Genomic DNA, 25719 nt, shown 5'->3' with positions numbered 1-25719 from the left:
GCGGGGTACTAAGCCTGGATCCCTGCCCAGATTCCATCCTGCCTGCCTACTATTCACCAGCCATTTGAGTTGGATAATAGTAATACCTCATTCTCCTAGCACTCTTCACCAGGTAGCTCTCGATGCACTTTACAAAGGAGGTCGTCAGTATCATTAGCCCCGTATACACATAGGGAAACTGAGGCACGGAGCCGCGAAGTGGCTAGCCCAGTATCACCCAGCAGGCCAGTTTCAGAGCTGGGAATAGAATCCAAGTCTCCTGAATCCCAGTCAGTGCTCGATCCACTGGGCCACGCCACGTCTCATTCTATTTCACTTCTTGCTCTAAACTGCAGAGTCGCACAGCTGTGCGCCATTAAGCAGCTGATGCATTCCTCCCCTAAGGCAGTGGCAGTTCGGTAAATGATCTTTATATATACAAATTGTGGAGCTGTTTGAGGGCCCTCTGAATACAGTGTGCCATTTGAATTATCAGTTACCGGCAGGACTGGAATTCCAACAGCCCCCATATGCCTCAGAAAAACTGTATGAGTATTTGTTTGTTCATGGTGTTAATTGCAAATCCCACACACACGCACACACTTCTGATGATGCAGGAAACTGAGAAGCTTTCTCTAGGGAATTCTTTTAGCAGCTGGTTGTTTAGAGGACATCAGAGGAAAATGTCTGAGAGGAAGGTTGATCTTTGGGGTTCAGGTGCTGGCCAGGGACTAAGATCTGAACTCAGATCTCTGCTCTGCCACATTTACTGGGTGACATGAGGCAAGTTGATTCATCTTTCTGTGCCTCAGTTCCTGACGTGTAAAAGGGGGAAATAACCCTTCCGTCCTCCCACCCATTTTGCAGCTTGGCTGTTCAGGTTATAAATTCTTGGCGGGCAGGGCTGGCTCTCTGCTAGGCCCTGATCTCAGCTGGGGACTCTTGGTGCTAATAGGGTACAAATCAGAGTAGTTAAGCATCAGGAAAAATAGGTCTCTTATTTCCTGGGGCCGGTTTCGTAAATTCTTGTGTGTTACACTGTTTCACTGTGCTTTCTCTGTTTATTTAAATACAGGTTTTGATCCAAGCAGAAGATCGGGCACATCGAATTGGACAAACCAGTTCTGTTAACGTTCATTACCTGGTGGCTAAAGGCACAGCAGATGACTACTTATGGTAGGGAGTGGAAAGGACTCAGTCTAACTCTTCATCTATCTCTTTGGGACTTGTGTGACTTGGGATATGTTACTTAACCTCTCTGTGCTTGACTCCTTCTCTGTACCATGGGGGTGGCAGTAACGTGCTCTCAGGGTACTGGGAGGAGTGATATTTGCCTTGGGGTAAGGCTTTCTAGAAGGGCAAAGTCTTGTTAATAATCTGGCCTTGTCACTGAGGGTGACAAGCCAGTAAAACAGACCTATTTATCAGGCAAAGAGTGGTTGTTGAGAAGTTTGAGAGGAAGTTTGGCTGCTGCTTGGTTGCAACACGGAGTATTACAGGCGCTGAGAGTTCCCGAGAAGTGAAGTTAGCGGGGACTGAGGGTGTTCAGCAGAGATAAGGCCCATACGACTTTCTGGGTCCTGAGTTCTTGGGCACACGGAGGAAGCCTGCTCTGCTTCCTCTCATGTCGCTCATCAGCAAAGCCGTCTGACCAGCTCACGAAGGGACGTTGACGTGCCCCAGTGGGAACTCAATCCATCCTTCTTTGGCTTGTGGGAAGGTTGGTGGGATGTGGGGCTATGGGAGTATAATGCGATGGGGAGGGAATCTAGGAAATCCTCTGTGTTTTGAGGGAAAGGGCCTGCAATCGATGAAGGAAAACGATTCACCAGATGGTACGTTGAATGTCCGAAATTATATCTTTCCATTACCTCATCTGAAAGCGCAAATGAGTTGAAGTGAACTTATACAGTTCCCAGAATATCATGATTGCAAATAATTACGGCCTTGCATCATGAGGAACTGGAAACTGACATGTCGCCCACATTTCAAGGAAAGCTAATGACAGTAATTTTCCTTTTTATTTGTGAAATGTGGCCCATGCAACCACTGGTGCTTGACTGAAAGGAAATATGCTTTTCAGAAGAGGACATACTTATCCTTTCATCCGCCCACCCACCCATGCCAACTCCAGGAGAGATGAGGGCATTTTATTAATGAAGGGTCATTAATTGCGCTAGGTGATGTTCACTTCTTTATAGTTTCTTGTCATGTGCTGCAAATCCTAGGAATTGGAGGTGGGAATGGAACCTGTTGCTCCCAGTACCACCCTGTGGAACCACTTTCCCACCTTGATCTTTACACCTTCCAAATATTTGTAGACTGCAATCACATCCTCTTATTTGTCAGTTAATTACACTGCACACATTTAGCTCTCAACCTTTACATCCAGATCAGTCCATTTAGCCCCTCTAATCCTTTCTACTGCTTTTTTATGAATGCCTCTATTTAATATCTCTGGTCCTGAGGTGCCCAAAACTTAACACAGCATTCTAGGTGTGTGCATACAAACAGAAGGCAACATAGTGAAATTGACTTTGGTTACTAGAACTGGCTCTGCAAGGATGGGGTCTATCCTAAGGTGAAAGGGCTGGTGCATTTCAATACTCCGAAGACAATGTTTTTTCATTGCCCCATGGTAAATGACACCACAAAACCAATGATATACCTGAGATACATCAATGATGTTTTCATCCTCTGGACAGATGACCTAAACTCCCTCATATATTTCCACCACAAGTTCAACAACCACCGCCCATTGTGATGTTCCCCGGTGTTATCTGGACCGGTGATCTGCTAGGTCGCTCCAAACCATGACTCTGGGAGCCAGCCTTACGCTGCTCTGCTATGAAAACCCCCACTCCCGGGCTGTTCATGCACAGCCTCTGGCATGTAAGCTGCTCCCAGTAACGTGAGTGAGCACTTTTGGCCAGCCGCTGCTTGGATTGTGCAACCGAATGACACTAGCCAATGTCTCCGGTCCCAGACACAACCCTAGGAACCTGTCTTGCAGTGTCCAGTTATGCCCACTGCAAGCTTATATGAGTTTGTCAATTTAACAAAGATATTGATATGTACCAGGCTTATTATCCCAAGGGGAGTCTCTGACATGCTTCAAACCAAACGCGCTGCTTCAGGTAGGATAAACAAATTTATTAACTACAAAAGATAAATTTTAAGTGATTATAAGTCAAACTACGACAAGTCAGATTTGGTCAAATGAAATACAAGCAAAATGCATTCTAAACTGATCTTAACACTTTCAGTGCCCTTACAAACTTAGATGCGTCTCACCACAGGCTATCTGGTTGCCCTTCAGCCAGGCTCTCCCCTTTGATCAGCGCTTCAGTCGCTTGGTGGTGGTGTCTGGAGATGGAGGTGGAAGAGAGAGGAAAAACATGGCAAACGTCTCTCCCTTTTGTCATGTTCTTTCTTCCCTTTTGGCTTTGCCCCCCCCAATCCCGGGTCAGGTGAGCCTTACCTCACTGTAGTCCCAAACTGACCAAGGGAAGCGGGGTGATTCGTTCGAGAGTCCAACAGATCCTTTGTTACTGCCTAGGCCAGTGTCCTTTGTTCCTGTGAGGCTGGGCTGGGTTTGTCCTATACATGCCCTGATGAGGTATGAACTGCCCATTTGTTCCTGGAGAGTTTTGCCTGGGCTTGTTTTAAGCCATGAGGACACATTTTCAGCCTCATAACTATATACATGAAATTACAACCTGTAAAATTACGAGAACATTACTATAACAACAGTTACTATAACATCACCATAACAACAATGCTCAGTGTATCATGAGCCTTCTGAAGACACCCGACATGACAAACTTTGCACTGGATACCACACAACCATATTATAAGGATGAACATGGGGGTGCAGGGTGTTCCCCCGAGGCACAGAGTGTCACGCCCATCCATCAAACTGTCTCTAGACCATTTCCACATCAGCATCAATTTCCTGAACACCATGATCAGCTTCAACAATGGAACCCTACAGACAACTATATACAAGAAACCCACAGAACCAGTAACCACCCCCAGTATACCAAGAAATCTATGGCCAGGCAGTCAGATACCACAGAATTTGCTCCAAGGAGAAAGTCTGAGACACACACCTTTACACACTTAAAATCGCCTTTACTAAGCAAGGAAACTCCACCAGAAAAGTAGATCACATCATGGAACTGGCCACTCAAACACTCAAAGAGAACCTGCTTCAGTATTGGTGGAGGGGCGGGGGGAACCCTCCCAACTACAAATCCCTAGTTATCCTACCCCACACTGGAACCCATACAAGGCATCATTAAACAATTACAACTCATCCTCAGTGGGGACCACATGCTGAAAGAAATCTTTCCCAAACTCACTATGCTGGCCTTCAGCCAATACCCTAACCTCACCAAACTCATCATCAGAAGCAAGCTCCCCACAGATCAGGACATGCCAACTCATAGCGGCAACAGCACCTGCCATAACAACAGATGCAAAACCTGCAGACATATCTCCACTGCTACAATGATTGACACCCCTGACACACACCTTTCAAGCTCCAGGGGTCCTACACATGCCTATCACAACATGTTGTGTACTTCATCCAGTGTGCTAAATGACCCAATAGCAACTATGTGGGTAAAACCAGACAATCACTGTGCTCTTAAGTGAATTTTCACAGGAAAATGATAAAAGGCAAAAATGCCATATCACCCAGGGGCAAGCACTTTTCTTCACAAAACGATCACTCCATATCAGACCTCTCAGTCCTCATCCTCAAAGGATGCACAACACCTTCAGAGGACAAGCCTGGGAGCTTAAATTGATAACTCTGCTATACACCAAAAATCACAGATTTAATAAAGACACTGGATTTATGGCTCATACAACAATCTGCAACCCACGAATTCTCCTTTGTCGTATTCCTGCAGAGGTGTTAACTGCCCACTTCACCTTGGAAATGGTCTCTTGCAACATGGCTTAACTCCCTTGTATTTAGCTGTGACACTCGGTACCTTTCCCAGACCAGACGAATGTAAGCTCGAAAGCTTGTCTCTTTCACCAGTAAAAGTTGGTCCGATGAAAGAGGTTCCCTCACCCACCTTGCCTCTCATGGTAAATGATTCTGTGCTCCTCTGCCTGGAAAGGAGCCCTGGGGACATCTTAAATGCTACCACTTTCCTTTCTAGCAATGTTTGGTGCTTATCTTCCCATAGGCCTATGATTCAAGAGAAGATCAAAGTGCTGGGCGAAGCCGGTCTTTCTGAAGCCAGTTTCTCTGAAACAGCTGAAGCCACTGATTACTTCTACAAGGTAAGTGCTGTGACTGTGAGACATCAGCCCGAGTCATTCCTGGGAGGAGTTAAGCTGACTTGGGCTTTGTATGTCTCTAGAGTGACGGGTTAACAGAAGAGAAGATCTGAGCTCGCGCCAGTTCTGCTTTAAATGCCATAGGCTGGGTCATCCACCTTCCTCCCCGATCCGTGCTGGAGTGGACTCTCCACGCAATGATCCCAATCTTGTTGTGTGGAAGGAGACTCTGGTGCCTCTGCAGGACCATTTCCTAACCCCCTCAGGCCCTGTGGAGGTTTCTCCATGTGGTAGGGACCCACATGGGAAAGAGGATGGGTTCAGGGCAGGCTGTGGGCAGCTGGTAATGCAAATACAGTTCCAGAATCTATTAACTTTTCTGCTGAGCCCCCATCCCCTGGGAGACCTAGGTAGCGTGGCCAGGGAGCTACCAGGGACCAGAACTGGCAGGGAGCACAGGACCTCCGTGTGTGTATTTCACTGGCCTCTTGCAGCTCCCCCAGATCATAAGGATCCATGGGAGCAGCCCCCTTGCCTTCACTGTGAGGGAATCTCCATGGGGAAATTCTTCTAGAAGTTTCGCTGGGAAAAGCTCCCTCTAGTAGCTTTTCCTTGCTCCGCAAAGGGCCACAAAATTTTGCCAATCAACCCCTTCATCTCTCTCCACCTCTGAGAAAACGGTGATGTGTGGCTTCATTGCAGAGGGCACAACGGCAGAGCTGAGTTCAGGCTGGCCGTTCTCTCATGGGTACCTCGCATACTGGAATTCCATTCTCCATTGGTCAGGGGAGCCATGAAGGAAACGGGAGCTGTGACCGAATTATAATCGCTGGCTGTTTGGCTTGTTTGTTAATATCCTGTGTGTGCAGAACCTCTCTGCTCTACTTCCACAGCGAGACCCAAAGCAGCAGACCATTTACAGCCTTTTCCAGAGGACCTTCTCTGAGCAGGGAGACAACCTCGACGAAGCTTTGCTCGTGGAGGCGGCTGACGCTTGCCAGGGGTCTGACTCCAGGAGTGCCTCTCAGGATGCAGGAGCAGACACCTGCTCAGCGAGTCCATGTAAGAAACAGCGTCTTGAAGATTATTTTCACAGACAGTAACTAGAAAGGAAGAGAGACTTTTAAAAAAAAAAAAAAAAAAACCCACAGAATCATTGTATTGTTTGAGTTTCCAAAAATAAAACACATGAATGGGTTTTGGAGAAGATTCACTGTCTTACTTCTATAGCGTTTTCCCCCCAAAGGATGGAAGGAGAAGGCAAGGTGCTTATCTGGGTCACCGAAAGGGGGGTTGGGTGTCAGCAGATTCCGAGTTCTAATCCTGTCTTTGCCAATGACTCACAAGTGGCCTTGGGCAAGGCACCTCCCTTCTGGGCCTCAGTTTGCACACCTGTTTTATTTTAAATAATGCTCACCTGTTTACATCACAGGAGTATCACAAGGAGGAACTAGTGAATGGCTACAGACTGCCTTGAAGAGGCAGAGCGCCATATAAATGCAAACTATTATCACCCCAAAGAACTTTACATACTGTATACGTAGTGTGATAGGGTCAGGCCAGATGGCTACAGGAGAGTGATAGAAGGTAGATATATTAGCCTCAGCTTAAGCGGATCCCTTTTCCCTGAGTAAAATAATGGGCTGTTCCAGAACAATCAGGAAGTTGCTGGAACCAATTAAGGCAGGCTAATTAGGACACCTGGAGCCTATTAAGCTACCAGAATCAATTAGGACTGGCAGGCTAATCAGGGCACCTGGTTTTAAAAAGGACCTCACTTCAGTTAGTGAGGTGTGTGCGAGGAGCTGGGAGCAAGAGGCGCGCAAGAAGCTGGAGGACTGAGAGGTACAAGCGTTATCAGACATCAGGAGGAACGTCCGGTGGTGAGGACAAAGAAGGTGTTGGGAGGAGGCCATGGGGAAGTAGCCCAGGGAGTTACAGGAGACACTGTAGACAGCTGCAATCCCCAGGGCCCTGGGCTGGAACTCAGAGTAGAGGGCGGGCCTGGGTTCCCCCCATCCCCACAACTCCCTATTTGATATAAGAGGAGTTGATCTGGACTGTGGGTCCCACCAGAGGGGAAGGTCTCTGGCCTGTCCCCTGACCCATTAGGTGGGCCAGCAGAAACTGTGGGGATTGTTCTCCTTTTCCCCATGCTGGCCAGTGATGCAGTTAGCCGACTGAATGGCAGGTTTGTGCCACTAACAAAAGGAGCCAAACTGAGGACTGCCGTAAACCTCTGAGGCGAGCAAATCTGCCAGAAAGCTCAGAACCCACCAAAGCAGAGGAGGAACTTTGTCACAGTAGTTCACCACTGACATGCAGCCACTGCTGAGATGTGAGGGTGGCAGCTTAGCCGTGATCTGAGGCGCAGCACAGCAGAAGTGAGAGGAGGAATTTTGGCCACTGGGGCAGATCTCTAGAACTGCAACAAGTGCATAGGATCTTTATCATCTGTGCAGAGCAGTCAGGACCTTGCACCCAGGTTTTCAGAATTTCCTAGGCTAACATGCAATGACCATCTATTTGCAATTACTGCAGACCGCAGTTATTAAATCTCATCCTGAAGACCCACATACAATAAATTGCTTAGAACTCAATATATCTATCTTGGAATGGTGAAGGGCTGATGTGATCCTGCCAAGATTTGAACCCATGACTACCATGGGGCTAGTATTTAAAACCAGAGGCTTAGGCCACTTTGCCACAGCCTCTTGTTAAGCTTTTTTTCCTCTGTGTTCTCTCTCCACTGTGCCTGGTTTTGTGTGTGTGTGTGTGTGTGCGCGCGCGCGTGCGCTCAATTGTTTACAGCAGAAACAACAAATCAGGAAACAGACTTCAGACTAAGCCACTTGTGCAAAAAAGAAATTTATTCCACCGTGCTCTAAGTGCCCCGTGCTCCTGCTTTTTCTTTGATTTGGAGTCTTGTCTCACATCTGGGCCTTGAAACCTTAGGAAACACGAGACATTGGACGCATCAGTATTTATTTAAATTATTTATAGTACTTGCAGCTCAGGTCTCTTTGGTGACTAAGAAAAGCACCTTTAAGTGCTTTAGCTCTGATAAGGGACACTTGCTTATAGGCCGTGTACCAACCACTCCTCAAATCGGCATTTAATGTCCCCCTAAGGGTACTACTATACTGGCATCTTTAGGACCTGTAATTCATCCCCAGTGCCGCTCTGCTGTAGCAGTGGTGGAGGCTTCTCGGGCGTCTTTACCGCTGTCGTTGTCCAACGCTGCTCCGATTTAGGGTTGAATGGGCTGGTGGTAAAAACGTCTTGCTCCACTCGGTGCTACACCCTCCGCGGTTGCTATTGTGCCGCAACGGCGGTGAATTACCTTTCAGATCCTGAAATGGGCCAGCGTAGACGCAGCCTGACAGGGTGCAGCGCTGTTCTTTCATTCCTTTCTAGTGGCGTTTGTGACATAGCCCCTGAGAACCGATTGGAACCCATTTCTTTCACAAGGGCGCTGAACCACCAGCAGATGACTAGAACTATAGGTCGCTATCACCCTGGGCAAAACTTGAAGATGCAATCGAGGGATGACGGGCTCTTTATCTCGTTACTAATCTCCTGAGGAATCCAGGCTCTCGATATTTGCCTAATTATCTTTCTTTCTTTGTATTGCAGTAGTGTGTAGTCATTACAGCTTGTTCCTTTCTTCTCCGCCTCCTTTTTTAGAACTAGAAGATGCCCAGGAATTGGCTGAGCATGTATAATTGATGATGCCGTGGGCAATGTAAGAATGAATAGGGGTCAATTTTATGAATTTGCCAAGATGCCAGTTAGATACATGTCCCAGTTACCATATGTGGAGAAGGTGGAGGGGAACACACACACACACACACACACACACAGTTCTTACACTTTGCCTCTCACTCCCAGGGGTTAACACTGCTGTTCAGACAGGGTGCTTAGCTGCAGATGGTTACCAGACAATAGTAAAAGCATTCTGTTGCTTGAGTCTTCTGCCAAGTGAACAAAGTGACAATGACAGTGCTTTCCTTAATTAAGGTTTTATTGGATCATTGACTGCAAATGCCATCACATAAGCATGGAAATGGCCTACAAGATTCATATACAACGGGTACAATGTCTAAGTGATTCATTTATGACTGTGCAAAAGAGGTTTTCAGTTGGTAGGCAGTAGATTTAAAGGTTTGCAGGTGGTAAGCAAGAGGGAAGAAGAGTCCAACGGTGGACATTGGATCAAAAGTACCAAATGTCGTTCCTACTGTAGGAGACTCTGACCACTGCCCAGCCAGCCGTTTCTGCCTAGCTACTCTCCCCACTAGATTACATTGTTGGGCATATCTCCCTAATTGTTCTCAACATCTTGCATCTAACCCTTTACACCAGGCGCTTGCCCACAGGACCCCATTTGAAACAGGGTTGTTATCAGTAGGCTGCAGGAAGTGGTGAGAAGGATGGGGAGATTCTTCATGCACAAATCTTGTCTTCTCAGAAGAACAATTCTCTTCCTCTCATACGCGAGAGGAGCGGCAAATAGCATTTTTCAGAAATCTGCTGAAAGCGTCTTTGGAGAATTCTGCCTCCCATAAAATCTCAATTTATTTTTATCTACACACTGATAAATCTCCAATCCCATTAAAGGATGTGAGGTGTACTCTCTCTCTGTAATGGGACTCATAAAATCTCAGCTTGATCTTTGCAGAGTTGCTGAGACTCTTCATGAACACTTGAAATTCACTTTACCCTTTCTATATTAAAAAGAAAAGAAAATCTAGCCATGGAGAAAAGTGCTTTTAGCCATTAGGTCAAGGGAGCTCACTGCTGGTACACAGCCTGTTATACCCTCCAGGTTATCAGAACAGGTCTGTTTACAGTGGGAGCTGGGGTGAGAGTCCCAGCTCCAGGACAAATACTTGTGCAAGTTCTCAATGGGCTAGTGCATTACAAATAGAGTGTAGCCACCGAGTACGTGCCTAAGATCTCCAGTGAGGACATTCTCGGCAGTTAGCCCATCCCGCCGCTCATGTTGCCATGGCTACATTCTATTTTTAGCACTGCCGCTCGATGAGAGCTACTGCGGGTACGTCTCCTCAAGCCGGGAATTGCACCCCAAGCTCCAAGTATAGATATACCCACAGATGGTACGCCTGGTTGTGGTTGGAGACTGGCAGCAGGGCATTCCAGAAAGTCCAGGCCTCAGTTCTTGGTCGTGTCCAGTTGCTTCCCTTTAAGAGGAATCCCCATTCGCTAAACCACAATAAACCGAACAGGAGAAAAAAAGGCAAAAAGCTGGAAAATGCAAGAATTGGAGAAGAGAAACTTTTTTGAAATAGAAGGAGGAGGATGTTTGTATGGGTATGGTACTGTCCTAGGTCTCAGGTTTCAGCTCCCTGTGTGACCTTGAGCACAAGCCACTTAGGGTCTAGTCCAAAACCCAATGAGGTCAATGGAAAATCCCAGTGAAAAGCCACTGCCTTAACAGGACCCTTAATCACTCTGGTCCTCAATTCTTCATCTGTAAAATGGGGATGACACTGGATAATTTCCTTTCTCCTGCTCTTGGTTTTGTCTTTTTTTCTAGTTAGACTGTAAGCTCTTCAGGTTAGGACTGTCTCTTGCCACGTGTCTGTACTCCACAACAGGGCCCTGATCCTGGTTGGGGCATTTAGGTGCAACTGTGATATAAATAATAATAAAGTATAAAACGTACCCCAGAATAGCTCACTATATAAGAAAAAGTATTTAAACAACAACAAAAATATTTCTAATGAGTTTAAATTCGGAGAATATTGAAATTACTAAACCTGAAATGGGGATTGCACCCAGGAACAGCATCTCATTATTACTCTTTACCTGCTGATACACATCTGCATTCCCTTCATGGCCCCTCAGAAGAAATGCCATTTCAAGATCCCAACTCCGGTCCTATTGCTATATCTCTTTTAAGTCTGTTCTGTTCCAGGCTCCTGTTGAATTCTTGTTGGGTGTTAAATATGCGTTTGGGTCCATACATCGTCCAGGTTTTAGGACAAAATGTCAAATTACACAAGGTTCTTATGAAAGGAGGAAAAAACCCTTTCTCTTCTATGAAAATGTCATTGGAGGGTTAGGGGAGGTGTCCCAAGCTCCAGCTCTTGTGTATGCTGGGAAGTTAGTGTTATTACTACATATTTGCCATGTGTATTAATAAAGTGGACTTTGTGGAAGTTTGGCTAGACTTTCTTCCCTCTAAGTACTTTCAGAAATTATGAGCAGTTGATGGCTTTGAATATAAAAACTTTTAAGAATTCTGTATTACATATTGTCATCAAACTAATGAGATTATATAGAATCATAGATTATAAAACCAAATCACATAGATTTGTAGATTATAAAGGGACTGCTGTGGTCATCTAGTGTGACGCTGTAGCTCACGAAAGCTTATGCTCAAATAAATTGGTTAGTCTCTAAGGTGCCACAAGTCCTCCTTTTCTTTTTACGAATACAGACTAACACGGCTGCTACTCTGAAACCAGATCATAGGGTTTCTCTGAATTCCTGTTCGAACTTCAGCATCTCTTTTAGAAAAATATCCAAACTCAACTGAAAAACTTCCAATGATGGAGAGTCCACCACAAACCTTGTTAAATTGTCTAACTTCAGCTTTCAGCCATTGAACCTTGTTATACTTTTTGTCTGCTAGATTGAAGAGCCCATTATTATCAAATTTGTGTTCCCCATGTAGGTACATAGTAGGGATGTAAAATATTAACCGGTTAACCAATAAGTATTAGTCTTACTGTTAATATATTGCAGTTAACATTTAAAACAGATTGGTAAAATAATTTTGTGACATTTTCCATCCCTACTTGCGCTGTCATTCCCCCAACCCCACATCTGAGCACACCACGTGCACTAACAAATCTGCCTCTTCCCTATCCACATCCCGCTCCCCCCTCAGCAGCAGCACCCAGGGCAGGATGAGCTGAGCTGCCCTCGCACGGCGATGGCTCGGGAGTCTGGAACAGTGGTGACCGGGGGCGGACGGAACACGGTGTGCTCTCAGGCTATCAACGCTGGCTCCCAGGGCTGGGTGCCTCGCTCCCCACCAGGAGCCAGCACAGATACTCCCACCAGGCACATCCCCTTCCCCACAGATACGAACCCACTGCCTGGGGAGCAGTCACTGCCCCCTACTGCCTTGGCCCCCTGTGAGACCCCTTGCCCCACCAGGAGACTCTACTAAGCTCCGGACATCGTCCAGACTCCTACCATGCGGGCAGCTGCTCAGGGTCCAGGTGGTCCCTGACTGCTGCTGCTGCTGGGTGCAGGCATGGTGGGCTGAGGGGGCGGGTGGTGCTGAGCACTAAGTCCGGCTGCTACTAGGTGGGTCTCACCGCCTCCTGGCCCTTGGGGGATGTGACCAGAACTAGCCAAAATCCCGCGATGCACCGAGGGAGACTGGATCACGTGACGGGGGAAACTGGTGTCCCCATGACACCTCCTGGCCACAAACAGGTTCTCCCCTTCACCTTAACACTCCCAGATCACATGATGGTCTCTCCCTCCCCCACCACCTCCCATCGCCATGACAGTGCGCAGAATGGCGTGTTGACAGGGTACCAACTAGGGATGTAAAATATTAAACAGTTAACTGATATTTTAATAGTTTCAATAGGTTCCTTCAGTGGGTACATCCCTAATACACATAGACTGTGATTAAGTCACCCTTTAGGCTTCTCTTTGTTAAACTAACAGGTTGAGCTCTTGGAGTCTATCACTATAGGTCATGTCTTCTAATCTTTTAATCATTCTCATGGCTCTTCTCTGACCCCTCTCCAATGTATCAACATCCTTCTTGAATTGTGGAAACCAGAACTGGACACAGTATTCCTGCAATGGTTGCTCTAGTGTCAAATACTGAGGTAATATAATCCCGACTCCTACTTGAGATTCCCCTGTTTATGCATCCAAGGACCACATTAGTCCTTTTGCCAACAGCTTTGCACTGGGAACTCTTGCTCATCTGAGTATCCACCCGGATGCCCAAGACCTTTTCAGAGTCACTGCTTCCTAGGATAGAGTCCCCCAGCCTGTAAATATGGCCTGCGTTTTTTTTTTGTTTTTTTGGGGGGGTGGGGGTTGGTGAGGGGGGAGAAGAGGGAGGCTAGCAGGGGAGAAAACTCATTGTTTGCTTGCACCCAGTTTATGAGATGATCCAGATCACTATCATTACTTAATTAAAACAAATAGGATTATCCTATTATGAGTATTGACAGAACTCAAGGGCGCTGGTGTTGGTTTGTTTTTCTTTTGTTGCTGATTTTTATGTTAGAGAGAAATTCCATGTTAATTTCCCAGTTATTTGTGGGGTGCTTTCTGAGCTGCAGGGACTCATTTTTGATCAGAGCGAGGGACACTGAGGTCTTATGCCTGTTTGCCTTTATACAGATTTGATGATCAATGGGTGCAAAGAATGTTTTTTAATAATCTGGTTTTGAGGAAGAGGGAGGGGTAACATGAGTTGTTATAAATTATCATTGAGTTTTTGTCTCTTAAAACTGCAAGTTTGCTGTTCCCTTTTTATTGTTCTAGTATCTACTGTGTTCTTTGATTTTCTTAAAAATAAAACTAGCTAACCACTCTATCCATTTTCTTTTTATGGGCTCTTCGGATATGAAGTCAGAAATCTGCATTCTGTGGCTAAATCTCCAATCCAATAAAATCCATGGTGATATAGATCAATTTTACTGCCTGGATATTTGCTGTATCCCTGCATGAATACATTTCTACAATATTTTCCAAATGATGGATCGTTCCAACTCAAGCTGCAAATAAATTCCATTTTGTGAGTTGGAAGGCTTTAGATAACCCTATTATCACAGGACAGATTTACAGAATTAAGCTGCGTAAGACTAAAAAGAATGACTGAATGCTTTGTGTGGGACTCAAACTCAGTGAGGGAAGGTAATTCTGAAAGAGTGTCATAGGTAGCTTTCAGAGTAACAGCCGTATTAGTCTGTATTCGCAAAAAGAAAAGGAGTACTTGTGGCACCTTAGAGACTAACCAATTTATTTAAGCACAAGCTTTCGTGAGCTACAGCTCACTTCATCGGATGCTTTGCAGCAATTGAACCCTGTGATTGTCGGCGGGGTAGCATGGAAGCAGAACTTCACTTCTGTGGTACTAGTTGCATATACTTATTTTTTTTTCCCTTACCTTTTGTTAGGTTAAGAAAGAGAAATATTTAAACATCTTTTCATCAACTATACTTGCTGTAAATGTTATATCCTGTACTCTTAACTCCACCTAGGTTTAGATTATAGTTGTATAATTAGGCTAAATTTATTCACGATGTAACATCATTGCTGGAATGAACCCATCTCCTGTTGAATGGTCTTATTTGAAGTCTATTGTTCACCTTTTCCTTTTGTTCTTTCTTAATAGCCTATCATCCATCCTCTTGTTTTCCATGCATATAGCTAATCTCCTGTATAAATAGGATCTGATGTATCAGAGCAGCCTCAGACATGCTGGCTGCACAGGTTAACACATACACCATACAGCTAATCCTGCACTTGTGTGGAAGGAGGCTGATAGCCTTAGGTTTGGTGTTGGATCACCCCTTATTTTTTCTTGCATAAATATTATTGGTCATAAAATTATTCAGCCCTTTTTAAAAAGCCAGTTGTCATCTTTGACCCTTTCGCTTCTATGATAGTGAGGGCCACAGCTTGCCTGCATGTGAAGCAATACAGGAGGATCTAAGCCCTCCTGTTTCAGGGCATAAGCTAACCTCGAACTAATAGGGGTAGGTTATTTCATCGTTGTCCATTGTGGGTGTTCTTGTACTTTCCTCTGCAACATTGGATATTGGCCACAGTCAATTAAAATATGAGATCAGGTGGATAAGTGGCATGATCTACTATTGTAATTCCCCTGTTCCTAGAATTGAAGGGCACAATTAAATCTGGTATATTGTTGCACATTATTGTACTATTACTATATTCTTTCTGAGTTTTCCTTCTACTGGTCTTTGCCTTGAATTTCTCAAAATTCCCTGCTTCCTCACGACTGATATTGCTACTGTTTTGTGGGAGCAGAGAAGCTGGCTAGATAGCGTACCTAACGCTTGGCTTCTTTGGAGTACGCTAGTGCTCACGTGTCCTTCCCCCATCCACCCCATTCCCCCAGTGTGCTGTTTATTGAACCATCACAGATGGGCCTCCCCCACTATAGAACCACAATATTCAGCAATGGATTCTACACAGGGACTGGATTCTACATAGGAACTTTCTCTGTAAATAAATACAGTTCCAGTGATTCCACCAAATATTGTATTTTTGTTGCTTGCCTAGTGTGTGTAGGTGAGGTAGGGTTGTCAGGTGTCTGGTTTTCGACCAGAATGCCCAGTCAAAAAGGGACGCTGGTGGTTCCGACCGCTAAAAGTCCGGTCGCCAGTACATCGGGACTAAGGCAGCCTCCCTGCCTCCAAATGGCTCCCGGAAGCAGCCGGCATGTTCGGCTCATAGGTGCAGGAGTGGCCACAGGAGCTCTGCCTGCTGCCCCTGTCCCGACTCCACAGCTCCCATTGGCCGGGAACCATGGCCAACGGGAGCTGCAGGGGTGGCGCCTATGGGCAGCGGGCAGAGCCCCCTGGCCCTTCCGCCTAGGAGCTGGACATGCTGGCCACGCTGGCCGCTTCTAGGAGCTGCCTGAAGTAACAGTCTCCCGGCTAGAGCCTGCACCCCCAAGAACCTACCCCAGCCCTAAGCCCCCTCCCACACCCTGAATCCCTCATTCGTGGCCCCACCCCAGAGCCTGCACCCCCTCCCAACCGCCTGCACAAGCCCTGAGCCCCCTCCCGCACCCTGAACCCCTCATTTCTGCCCCCCAGAGCCCGCACCCCCTCCCACACCCCAACCCCCTGCACAAGCCCTGAGCCCCCTCCCACACCCTGAACCCCTCATTTCTGCCCCCCCAGAGCCCGCACCCCCTCCCACACCCCAACCCCCCTGCACAAGCCCTGAGCCCCCTCCCGCACCCTGAACCCCTCATTTCTGCCTCACCAGAGCCCGCACCCCCTCCCACACCCCAACCCCCTGCACAAGCCCTGAGTCCCCTCCCGCGCCCTGAGCCCCTCATTTCTGCCTCCCCAGAGCCCGCACCCCCTCCCACACCCCAACCCCCCTGCATAAGCCCTGAGCCCCCTCCCGCACCCTGAACCCCTCATTTCTGCCCCCCCAGAGCCCGCACCCCCTCCCACACCCCAACCCCCTGCACAAGCCCTGAGCCCCCTCCCGCGCCCTGAGCCCCTCATTTCTGCCCCCCAGAGCCCGCACCCCCTCCCACACCCCAACCCCCTGCACAAGCCCTGAGCCCCCTCCCGCGCCCTGAGCCCCTCATTTCTGCCCCCCCAGAGCCCGCACCCCCTCCCACACCCCAACCCCCTGCACAAGCCCTGAGCCCCCTCCCGCGCCCTGAGCCCCTCATTTCTGCCCCCCCAGAGCCCGCACCCCCTCCCACACCCCAACCCCCTGCACAAGCCCTGAGCCCCCTCCCGCGCCCTGAGCCCCTCATTTCTGCCCCCCAGAGCCCGCACCCCCTCCCACACCCCAACCCCCTGCACAAGCCCTGAGCCCCCTCCCGCGCCCTGAGCCCCTCATTTCTGCCCCCCAGAGCCCGCACCCCCTCCCACACCCCAACCCCCTGCACAAGCCCTGAGCCCCCTCCCGCACCCTGAACCCCTCATTTCTGGCCCCACCGTCCCTCATCCACTCCCAGGCATCCGGGCTAAGCGCTATCTCTGCCGCAGAGACTCACAGCGTGCAGCAAAGGCGACGATAGAGTCCCACCCCCCCCAGAGTGCAGACAGTCCCGCTCCGAGTCCCGTCCTGTGGTTTGAACCTTCCTTCCTTCCGGCGAGGGCCATGCTATCGCGCATGCGCAGGAAGTAGCTCCTTCTTTGCGTCCAGGCCCGGCAGGAAGATGGTGAGTGTCCCTGAGCGGCTCGCCGGCTTCCCTCTCCCCGCTCAATCCGCCGCCATCCGCCCTGCTGGCCGCCTGGCCCGCGCCGGCGGAGGCCGGAGCTGGTGCCGCGGGGCCTGCGCTCGCCGGGCCGCCGGCTATTGGCGGGGGGCAGCTCGAGCCTGATTACCCTGGGTGGGAGCGGGCGGTGGGACAGAGCCGGGGGCCTTGCAGGGAGCGGGCCTCTAGTCGGGCCTTGAAGGGGGAGGGGCAGGGGTGAGACCCGGGCGGGGGGGAGCAAGTCGCGGGGGCGGGTGCTTTCCTTTAACTGCAGGCCCATGCGGGGCTGGGGGTGTTCCCTGTACCCCCCACTCCCCGCCCCATTGCTGGGCGGTACCCCTCTGCTGGAATCGGGGTGGCGGGTGGTTAAGCCTGCAGCGGTGTGTTTCTCCAAGCCTGGCTGGCCGGTGATCAGGGTGGCGGGGGGGACGGGACGGGACCCCGAGAGCCAGAAAACAGGGGGTGCTGCTCCCCCGCTTTGCTCTTGGCTCATTTGTATTGCGCTCTGGCCGTGAGCTTCCCAAGGTACAAGGCGCTGCTCTCGAGGCTGTTCCCTTTCTGTGGGGTTTAGGGTCTGGAAGAGGGGCAGAAACAGGTAGCCTTGGGAGAGCTAGGGGAGAGAATAATATTCCTCTCTCCATATTCTGATTTCCACCCATGTTCTGTGGGCCTCGTAGAGGAAAAGAGGGTCGGTCTCCAGGAGAGATTTGCATGAGAGAGCTTGGGGCCTGATGTACTAAGGTTTGGGATGTCATGCTGAGCCCAGGGGCAGTAAAAATGGCATAAGACTGTTGCAGAAGGAAATAACATGGGAATCAAAGCTAGCATGATTGCACTGATGAGGAATGGGTGTAGAGAGAGGAGAGACCTCAGATGTGGGTAAGGGCTTGAAGTTTAAACTTGAGATGATGGGTAATGGCAAGACTAGTCAACCCTCACTTGCTATGTGAATTTGAGCAAGTCGTTTAATCTTTTCTAGTTTTCTCCCTGTTTCTGACTTGGGGATAAAAGTACTTAGTTTTGCAAGATTTAATTTGTTTGTCAGTGTGATCCTGAGAATATCTGGTGAAAGGCCCTGTAGATATGCAATGATGAAATCCTCATTTAGGCCGCAGTCCTGTCTATGACTGCATTCAAGTACACTGATGTGCCTGTACGCAGTCATTGCACATTTGTGATCCTAAAAATACTGTATACCAGAGCAGTACTCATGGAGCTGTGGCTATGGAATAATTCGTATAGGCTTGAATTTCCAAAGTATTGGAGAAATTTTAATTAGCTGCAGTGCAGTACAATTTTATACAGGATTTTGGTGGAAACTATAAGTTTAAAAAATACTGTTACATAATTAATGAAAATAGATTGAAGCAGTGTGCAAATAACTTTGCTTTAATTCTTTGGCTGCTGTTAAATAAACTGCTAAACAGTCTCTGGTTTTAATTAAGCTAATGTATATGGTGATTTATATCCTGACAGGCTAAGCGCACCAAGAAAGTTGGGATTGTGGGTAAATATGGTACCCGTTATGGTGCTTCCCTCAGGAAAATGGTAAAGAAAATTGAAATTAGCCAGCATGCCAAGTATACCTGCTCCTTCTGTGGCAAGGTAAGAGCCCTCTCTGATTCACCCCCAGCAAGTTCTCAAAGTCTTACAGTGAATGAAATTTACAAATGGGACTGCTGCTTCGAATTTCTCTACTTCGTAATATATAACAGGTTAATTACTGTCTGCCTAAGCATGGTTTGAATAATCCACAACTTTCAGAGGTGTGAGGTTATACCTTGCAAAATCCCTCCCTCTCCTACTTTTTCATATTACCTCAAAATAAAAGATTTACCACGTTTCAAGTTACATATTTTGGTGGTAATTCGGTTAATGTGGTCTCAAGTGGTTTTCACTACACTAAATGGTGATGCTAATGGGCAGAAAATGTTAGGCATCAAATAAAGGGTCATAAGGTAAAATTATACACTTTTCATGTATCACTGGTTATTAAAACTTGAGAATTATTGGGCAAAACAAATTAATACCAAGTTTTTCCAATCTGGATCTCTTGAGTGAGACTGCCAGTTGTGTGCATTATATATTTTGGGGAGGAGGCATGAAACCATCTAATGGATCTTTACTCCTTGGGGAATTCTGCGCCAAAAAATTAAAAGTTCTGCACACATTATATTGTGTTATTTTGACAATAAAATATGCAGAATTTTGTAGAATTTGAAAATAATCACACTAGTTCCAGTTATTTTTGGTCGTTTATTTCAAAATACCTGTCAGCAAGTATGTCTGTAACAATACAAACAACAAAAAATATTCAGGAAATGTTTTGTAACAAATAGATTCCGTACTAGGCATTTTAATACAGAACTCTGAGTAATAATTCATTTAAACTACAATACAGAACCAAATTTCCCGCACCCCTTGGAAGCAGTGCAAAGACTTGGGGGATTCAGGGTAATGGAGGAGCTGAGGGACAGGGAAGTAATTGCTGGGAAGGAGTTTGGGTGTGAACATGGAGGGTTGTTGGGTATGGGTGGGAAAAGTATGGAACAGGTGTTTTGCAGGGAGAGGGGAGGGATTGTTAGGGAGCTTCCACCATGCAGACTCTGGCTGACCCCTAGCCTTTCCCGTTCAGTCAGGCACATGTGTCCCTGCACCCATGTGTCCCTTCACCCCCAATCAGATACCCCTCCCCCCATCCGCAGGTGGCCCTGCACACCCTTCCCCCATCCCCATGTGTCTCTGTGTCCCAACTCAGCCACCCCCCCATCCATATGTGGTCCAGCTCCCCCCATCCGGCCCTGCACCTCCTTCTCCCCTTTGGTCCTGTGCCTCCTCACCCATTCGGCCCTCGGCCCAGTATGTCCTCCCCCACTAGCCCTTATGAGCCCCTGACTGACTCCCCCTCACCCTCCCAGCAGCCCCATGCTGTCTGTCTCCTCATGTCTCCTGACCTGGCCCAACAGGCACTGTGAAGAAGACTGGCTCTTTCTCATCCCTAGCTGCCGGGAGCTGCTGCTCTGTTCCAGTGCCAAAGCACCCTCCGGTTAGCAAAAGGCATAACTGCATCAACTTTCCAGCGGAAGCTTTTTTCTGTGCAAAAAAAAAAAATTTAAAATATGCACGGCTCATTAATTATGCACGTGCAATGGCATAGAATTCCCCCCAGGAGTAGATCTTGTATGTGACAAAAAAGTTTTGAATTCAGGTCTCAGAAATTTGAAAGGCCACTCACTCTTTGATCGAGTAATTTAGCCAGAATTTTCAGATTCAGATGCCTGCAGTTAAAGTGGCCTCATTTTCAGGTGTGCTGAGCACCCATGCTTACTAATGATTTCTACCTTTAATGGCTGACTATGGATTTCGGTACTGAGCTATAGGTACCTAAGCTTAAGTGTTGGACTTTAAAAGCTAATAGAAAGCTGAGGTCATTCTTTGTGTGAACCTAGTGCTTATGAAATGTGCCTGTTTGATAGCTTTGAAGGCATTGAATAGATACCGCATGGGAACTGCAAGCTGTACGTTTCAGCTTTCACCTGGAGGAAGCAGTTCTAAGAGCGAGAGCAGTTTAGTATCCCAGACCCATTCAGTCTTTTTTTTGTTGAGACTCCAATAAAGGTTCCAGTTACAGTAGTGGCTTTCTATGATGTAGGTATCTGTCCATTCAGAGTTGGATTGATACTAGAGCACTTTTCCTACATTGTAGGCTTGTATATCAGTTAAAGCTAAAATAGTTTTACAACCATATGAGCAGAACACAATATTAAAACGGCTTTCTTAACCTAAAACAACTTGTAGAGTAAATGATAGCTATAGTTAGACAGTTATCACTGTTATAAATACTATATAAAAAAACCCCTGTAGCTGTTTTTTTTCCCCCAAACAGAGAAATAAAGCAGAGGAGCTGAACTGGCTTTAATTTCTGTCTGCCTGAGTAAATGCTATTACCGAAGTTCTTTGGCCTTTGTCAAGAGACCTGTGGAAAGTCTGATGTCGTCTTATTTCTTCTGGCCCTGGTTGCAAATGTTGCAGTTGTGAAAACCTTGACATTTGTATCCTAGTTCCATTGTGGTGTTTTTGGAGCAATGTAGAAAGGTCATGTGTTTTTACTGAACAAAGATGTCTAGATTTCTTGGTTTCTTCAACTGAAAGTATATAAATACTTTGTGTTACAGACCAAGATGAAGAGGAAAGCTGTAGGTATCTGGCATTGTGGATCCTGTATGAAGACAGTAGCTGGTGGTGCCTGGACCTATAAGTAAGGAAACAAATAATAACTGGCTCTGTTGTCTGGTAGTTGAAGCAAAGTTCACATTTTTGTTGCTTTTCTGATGACTGCTGCTTATTTAAGCAGGTCTCTTCCTTGAGTTAGTTGTAGTGGAACCCAGGCTTTTCCCCTGCATGGTTACAGTTAGTTCAGAGTATGAGAAGTTCATATTCTGTTCAGCGTGTAATTAGCTCGCTTTTGTGACTTGAATCTTGTCTGTTGTGCTGCTCTTTCCGCACTTTTGTTAAGTCCCCCTTGATTTCCTCACGGTCTTCTCTGGTCTTAACAAAACAAAAGTTATTTGAGTCATAGTTAGTTAAATATTGGAAGCCCTGGAATTTCAATTAAGTTTAAACTTAAAAGAAATCCTAACATCTGAAAGTATGATAATACATAGTTTAAGGTCCCTATACCATCTTAATTCTGCCCCAGTCTTAACACCAGCCTTGAACTTTTCCCCTTTCATATGGAAGTCCTAAGAATTTCAGACTGGCTGTCTCTGGCATAGTGTTCATATCACTGCCATCCTTCCTTCCCTTCATTATCTGCAGCCATGGGAGCAAAAGGTTTAAATATTGAGAATGTTGCAGTATGTTTGTATGTTTGACACCAGTTATAAGTAGGATCTCAGTGTTCATGAACAGGGCCTTTTATTCACTGAGAGTTGTATAAATGATGGCAAACAGTCTCAATGATGTAGCATGATGGCCTTCTTCACGGTATTTCTTCAATCAGGATTTTTAAATTAGGAACCTTCTGGGGCTGTGCGTACTGCCTGAGCTTTGAGTTCCCCAACCACTGTATGATCAAGACTTCGTCTACATACAGGTTTTATACCAGTATTTAACTATGGGTAGAAATATCACACCATTAATCAAAATAGTAAATTGTCACAACCTGTGCAGTGGAGGTGCCTTACCCGTATGGCTTATACTCCTTCCCTACAAAGATAGCTGTACAGATCTCGGATATGAAGCACATTTGCACTGTTACAACTGCATACACATTCGTGATGTTTTACTGCTTTAACTATAGCAGTATAGTTAAAAGAAAAGGAGTACTTGTGGCACCTTAGAGACTAACCAGTTTATTTGAGCATGAGCTTTCGTGAGCTACAGCTCACTTCATCGGATGCTGTAGCTCACGAAAGCTCATGCTCAAATAAACTGGTTAGTCTCTAAGGTGCCACAAGTCCTCCTTTTCTTTTTACGAATACAGACTAACACGGCTGTTACTCTGAAACCTGTCAGTATAGTTAAAGTGGTTCAACTTTTGTGTAGACATGACCTTAATACCGAGGTCCCCAAACTGTGGGGCGCAACCCCTAATGGGGTGTGGAGGAATGTTTGGCTGGGTGAGGAGGGAGCACCACCCCAGCTCCGCTCTGACCCAGCTGCCAACCCATCCCCAGCTGTGGCCCCAGCCTCGGCGCCCTTACCCCGTCTACGTCCCCCTCTCCCAGAGCCGCAGTCCTTGCTCTGGGGCAAGGGCAGGAGGGCAGACAGAAGTAAGGGAGGGATGCGAGGTAAAAAGTTTGGAGACCACTGCTTTAGAACAAAATATTAGGTTTCTTATTTTTTCCCTTTTTGGCATCACTGCAGGGCAGAGTTCAGATTGTTTGGGTGTTTTAACTGTAGAGTTCATACCTGAACATGTTTGGATTTTTTAAATTTAACCTCAGACTCCTCAAATTCAGAATTATTAGTGCTTTGGGGGAGCTAGGACCACCGATGCTAGAATGCGATAATCCTTTAGTTATTGTCTGATGTCTCTAGAGCACAGTTCATGTTGAGATACAAGAAATATAGCTGCGTACACCTCAGACTCAGATCTGCGTTCTCAGGTTCATGAGATATTAAAGTGGATTTGGACTAAGATATAACCGCTTCACTTCAGGTGATAAACCGAGTGCACAGGGACTGCAGTTGCTGATTGCTTCAGTGTAGGAGTGACACTGTGGTTTTTTCTTCCAGCACCACCTCTGCAGTGACAGTCAAATCTGCCATCAGAAGACTGAAGGAATTGAAAGACCAGTAGAACCTTCTACCTGTTACCACGATTCATACCTTCCTTCTCCAGTGTCTGAAAATCTCTACCATTCCTTTGTCAATAAAAAGGGTGTAGTGGAATGGAATCCTTTTTTCTCTTCTGTACAAAATCATATCTGGCCTGCCACGCTATGGATGCGAATCTGCTTAGCTGTAGACTATATTATGGAGGCAGTGATAGCAAATGCTGTATCTATTTGTTATGGTCATGGACAGGTCATTCTTAATGACACTAACATCAGAAGTAGCTCAATCAATCAGCACCATTCCACTCCGGTTAATTTGCGTGCTTAGTTGAACGAATCAGTGTGTTGTACATCTTTTTATAAGAGCTCTAAAGAAAAGCTTAGGCAGGTTCTAATGGGATACCATGGCAGTTGTGACATAGCAGTAATCAGTAACTTGTCTCTCTGGGGAAATCTTAAATGGGAGGGGAGAGAAGGGGCAGATCTCAAATGCTGTGGGCATCTGAATGTAGGTTCTGTGTCTCCGCCCCCACCCAGCTGTTGCTTTTTTTAGCGGGGGCAGGGGGAGGCTCATTCCGTAGCATGGAGGGGGAACAAGCCCTGTTGACAGAATCCTTCTGGAGTTGGAGTGGGGATTGAAATCGTGACGAGCAGCTGTCCTCCCTCTGGATCCCACTGACAGTGGGCTACTCCTGCCCATGCTGTGTCCTTTTCTTTGTGAATGTCTCCAGTATTGGCCACCTGGTGCCTTTCTATTTGGGCTGCCATTCCTGGTTGGCAGTAGGTCCCTGTGAGCCGCTGTACTCAGATGTCAAAATGTTAGTCAAATCTTCCCAAATCCTATAAATAGCTATAATGAAAATTAAATACAAAAAGTTTCATGCTAAGCCAGTTCAAAGATCCATCTTCCTAGCAAGGAAAACAAAGTTCTGGTTTCTAGAGCCAAGAAGAGTCACTTCAAAATAATTTCTTTCTGGATTATCAGACTTTAATGTTTTGGTACCTGGGGCCAGCTGTCACATGTGTTTGAACCATCTTTCAGTCACCACTAATAGACTGGATACCTGCACCATCCCTCTATTTCTGTGGGCATACAAATAAGGAAATGATTATCTGATGAAACCAAGGTGTTTATAGTCACACAGGACAATCACTGTCCTGTTTTTGTGTAATTTTGAAGAGGTATTTCTTTCCCAGTGTGAGGTTACCTTGTGAACCTAGTCCCAAAGACTTCATTGTGTAACCGTGACTGCTGGGGCTGCAGTTCAGGAGTCTGAGACAGGCAGTCTCCTTACAGAGCAGTGGTCCAGATGGAGGCAGTGCCCCAAGGGTTTGGAGAATTAAATTCAGGTACAGTGGAACCTCAGAGTTACAAACTGACTGGTCAAATACACACCACATTTAGAACTGGAAGTATGCAACCAGGCTGCAGCAAAAAAGGCCAGTACAGTACTGTGTTAAATGTAAGCAACGGGGTGGGGGGCGGGGAGGAAGGAAAGTGTAAAAAGGATTTGACAAGATAAACTGTTTCGGTGCTTGTTTCATTTAAATTAAGATGTTTAAAAGAGGCATTTTTCTTCTGCATAATAAAGTTTAAAAGCTGTATTAAATCAATGTTAAGTTACAAAGTTTTGAAGGAACAACCATAACATTTTGTTCAGAGTTACAAACAACCTCTGTTCCTGAGTGGTTTGTAATTCTGAGGTTCTACTGTACTTTTAATAGATTTTTAATGCCCAAAGAAATATATATGATGGGGGCTAATTTAGCTACAACTAATCAGGAAAGAGATCTTGGAGTCATTGTGGATAGTTCTCTGAAGACTTCTACGCAGTGTGCAGCGGCAGTCAAAAAAGCAAACAGGATGTTAGGAATCATTAAAAAAGGGATAGCGAATAAGATGGAGAGTATCGTATTGCCCTTATTTAAATCCATGGTTGGCCCACATCTTGAATACTGCATACAGATGTCTCATCTCAAAAAAGATATACTGGCATTAGAAAAGGTTCAGAAGGCAACTAAAATGATTAGGGGTTTGGAACAGGTACCCTATGAGGAGAGATTAAAGAGACTAGGACTTTTCAGCTTGGAAAAGAGGAGACTAAGAGGGAATATGATAGAGGTAAAAAAGTGAATAAGGAAAAGTTATTTACTTGTTCCCGTAATATAAGAACT

At 46.5% G+C, this 25719-nt stretch overlaps 2 protein-coding genes and 1 long non-coding RNA gene across 7 annotated transcripts in view; 2 read left to right on the top strand and 1 right to left on the bottom strand.

Annotated features, from left to right (window-relative positions):
* The window catches only part of SMARCAL1 (SWI/SNF related, matrix associated, actin dependent regulator of chromatin, subfamily a like 1), a 59450-nt gene extending 52966 nt beyond the window's left edge, over positions 1 to 6484 (top strand). For both annotated transcript variants that reach the window (XM_037912173.2, XM_037912172.2), the window contains 3 exons: positions 1055 to 1155; positions 5184 to 5280; positions 6171 to 6484. In XM_037912173.2, the coding sequence (XP_037768101.1) occupies positions 1055 to 1155; positions 5184 to 5280; positions 6171 to 6380 (408 nt within the window). In that variant the 3' untranslated portion in view covers positions 6381 to 6484. The remainder of the gene's footprint in view (positions 1 to 1054; positions 1156 to 5183; positions 5281 to 6170) is intronic.
* RPL37A (ribosomal protein L37a) lies at positions 1134 to 23659 on the top strand. Of its 4 annotated transcripts, none has more exons than XM_043524925.1 (4): positions 1134 to 1155; positions 18740 to 18868; positions 21439 to 21521; positions 23504 to 23659. In XM_043524925.1, exons 1-4 carry the CDS (start codon positions 1153 to 1155, stop codon positions 23565 to 23567), a joined length of 279 nt encoding a protein of 92 aa, XP_043380860.1. In that variant the 5' UTR covers positions 1134 to 1152; the 3' UTR covers positions 23568 to 23659. The 4 variants fall into 4 exon arrangements, with proteins under 4 accessions (XP_043380860.1, XP_043380861.1, XP_037768547.1 ...); XM_043524926.1 differs by lacking the exon at positions 1134 to 1155 and adding an exon at positions 9189 to 9210; XM_037912619.2 differs by lacking the exon at positions 1134 to 1155 and adding an exon at positions 17077 to 17227.
* Positions 10835 to 17143, bottom strand: LOC122462272. The gene is made up of 2 exons (XR_006284742.1): positions 17060 to 17143; positions 10835 to 10931 (listed from the first exon to the last, which is right to left on the bottom strand). It is a non-coding gene; the product is annotated as an uncharacterized LOC122462272 (long non-coding RNA).
* Positions 23660 to 25719: the final 2060 nt, after the last annotated feature.

This window comes from Chelonia mydas, chromosome 11 (assembly GCF_015237465.2).
Source record: "Chelonia mydas isolate rCheMyd1 chromosome 11, rCheMyd1.pri.v2, whole genome shotgun sequence".
Lineage (NCBI taxonomy): Eukaryota > Metazoa > Chordata > Testudines > Cheloniidae > Chelonia > Chelonia mydas.
The sequence above is the reverse complement of the archived record's forward strand: the minus strand, read 5'-3'. Positions and strand labels throughout refer to the sequence as shown.

What these genes read in the sequence shown, in the direction of transcription:
- RPL37A (XM_043524924.1), top strand. An exon ending in CCTGCTCCTTCTGTGGCAAG is followed by an intron (nt 18,869 to 21,438) that starts GTAAGAGCCCTC and finishes TTTGTGTTACAG; the next exon opens with ACCAAGATGAAGAGGAAAGC. An exon ending in GGTGGTGCCTGGACCTATAA is followed by an intron (nt 21,522 to 23,503) that starts GTAAGGAAACAA and finishes TTTTTCTTCCAG; the next exon opens with CACCACCTCTGCAGTGACAG.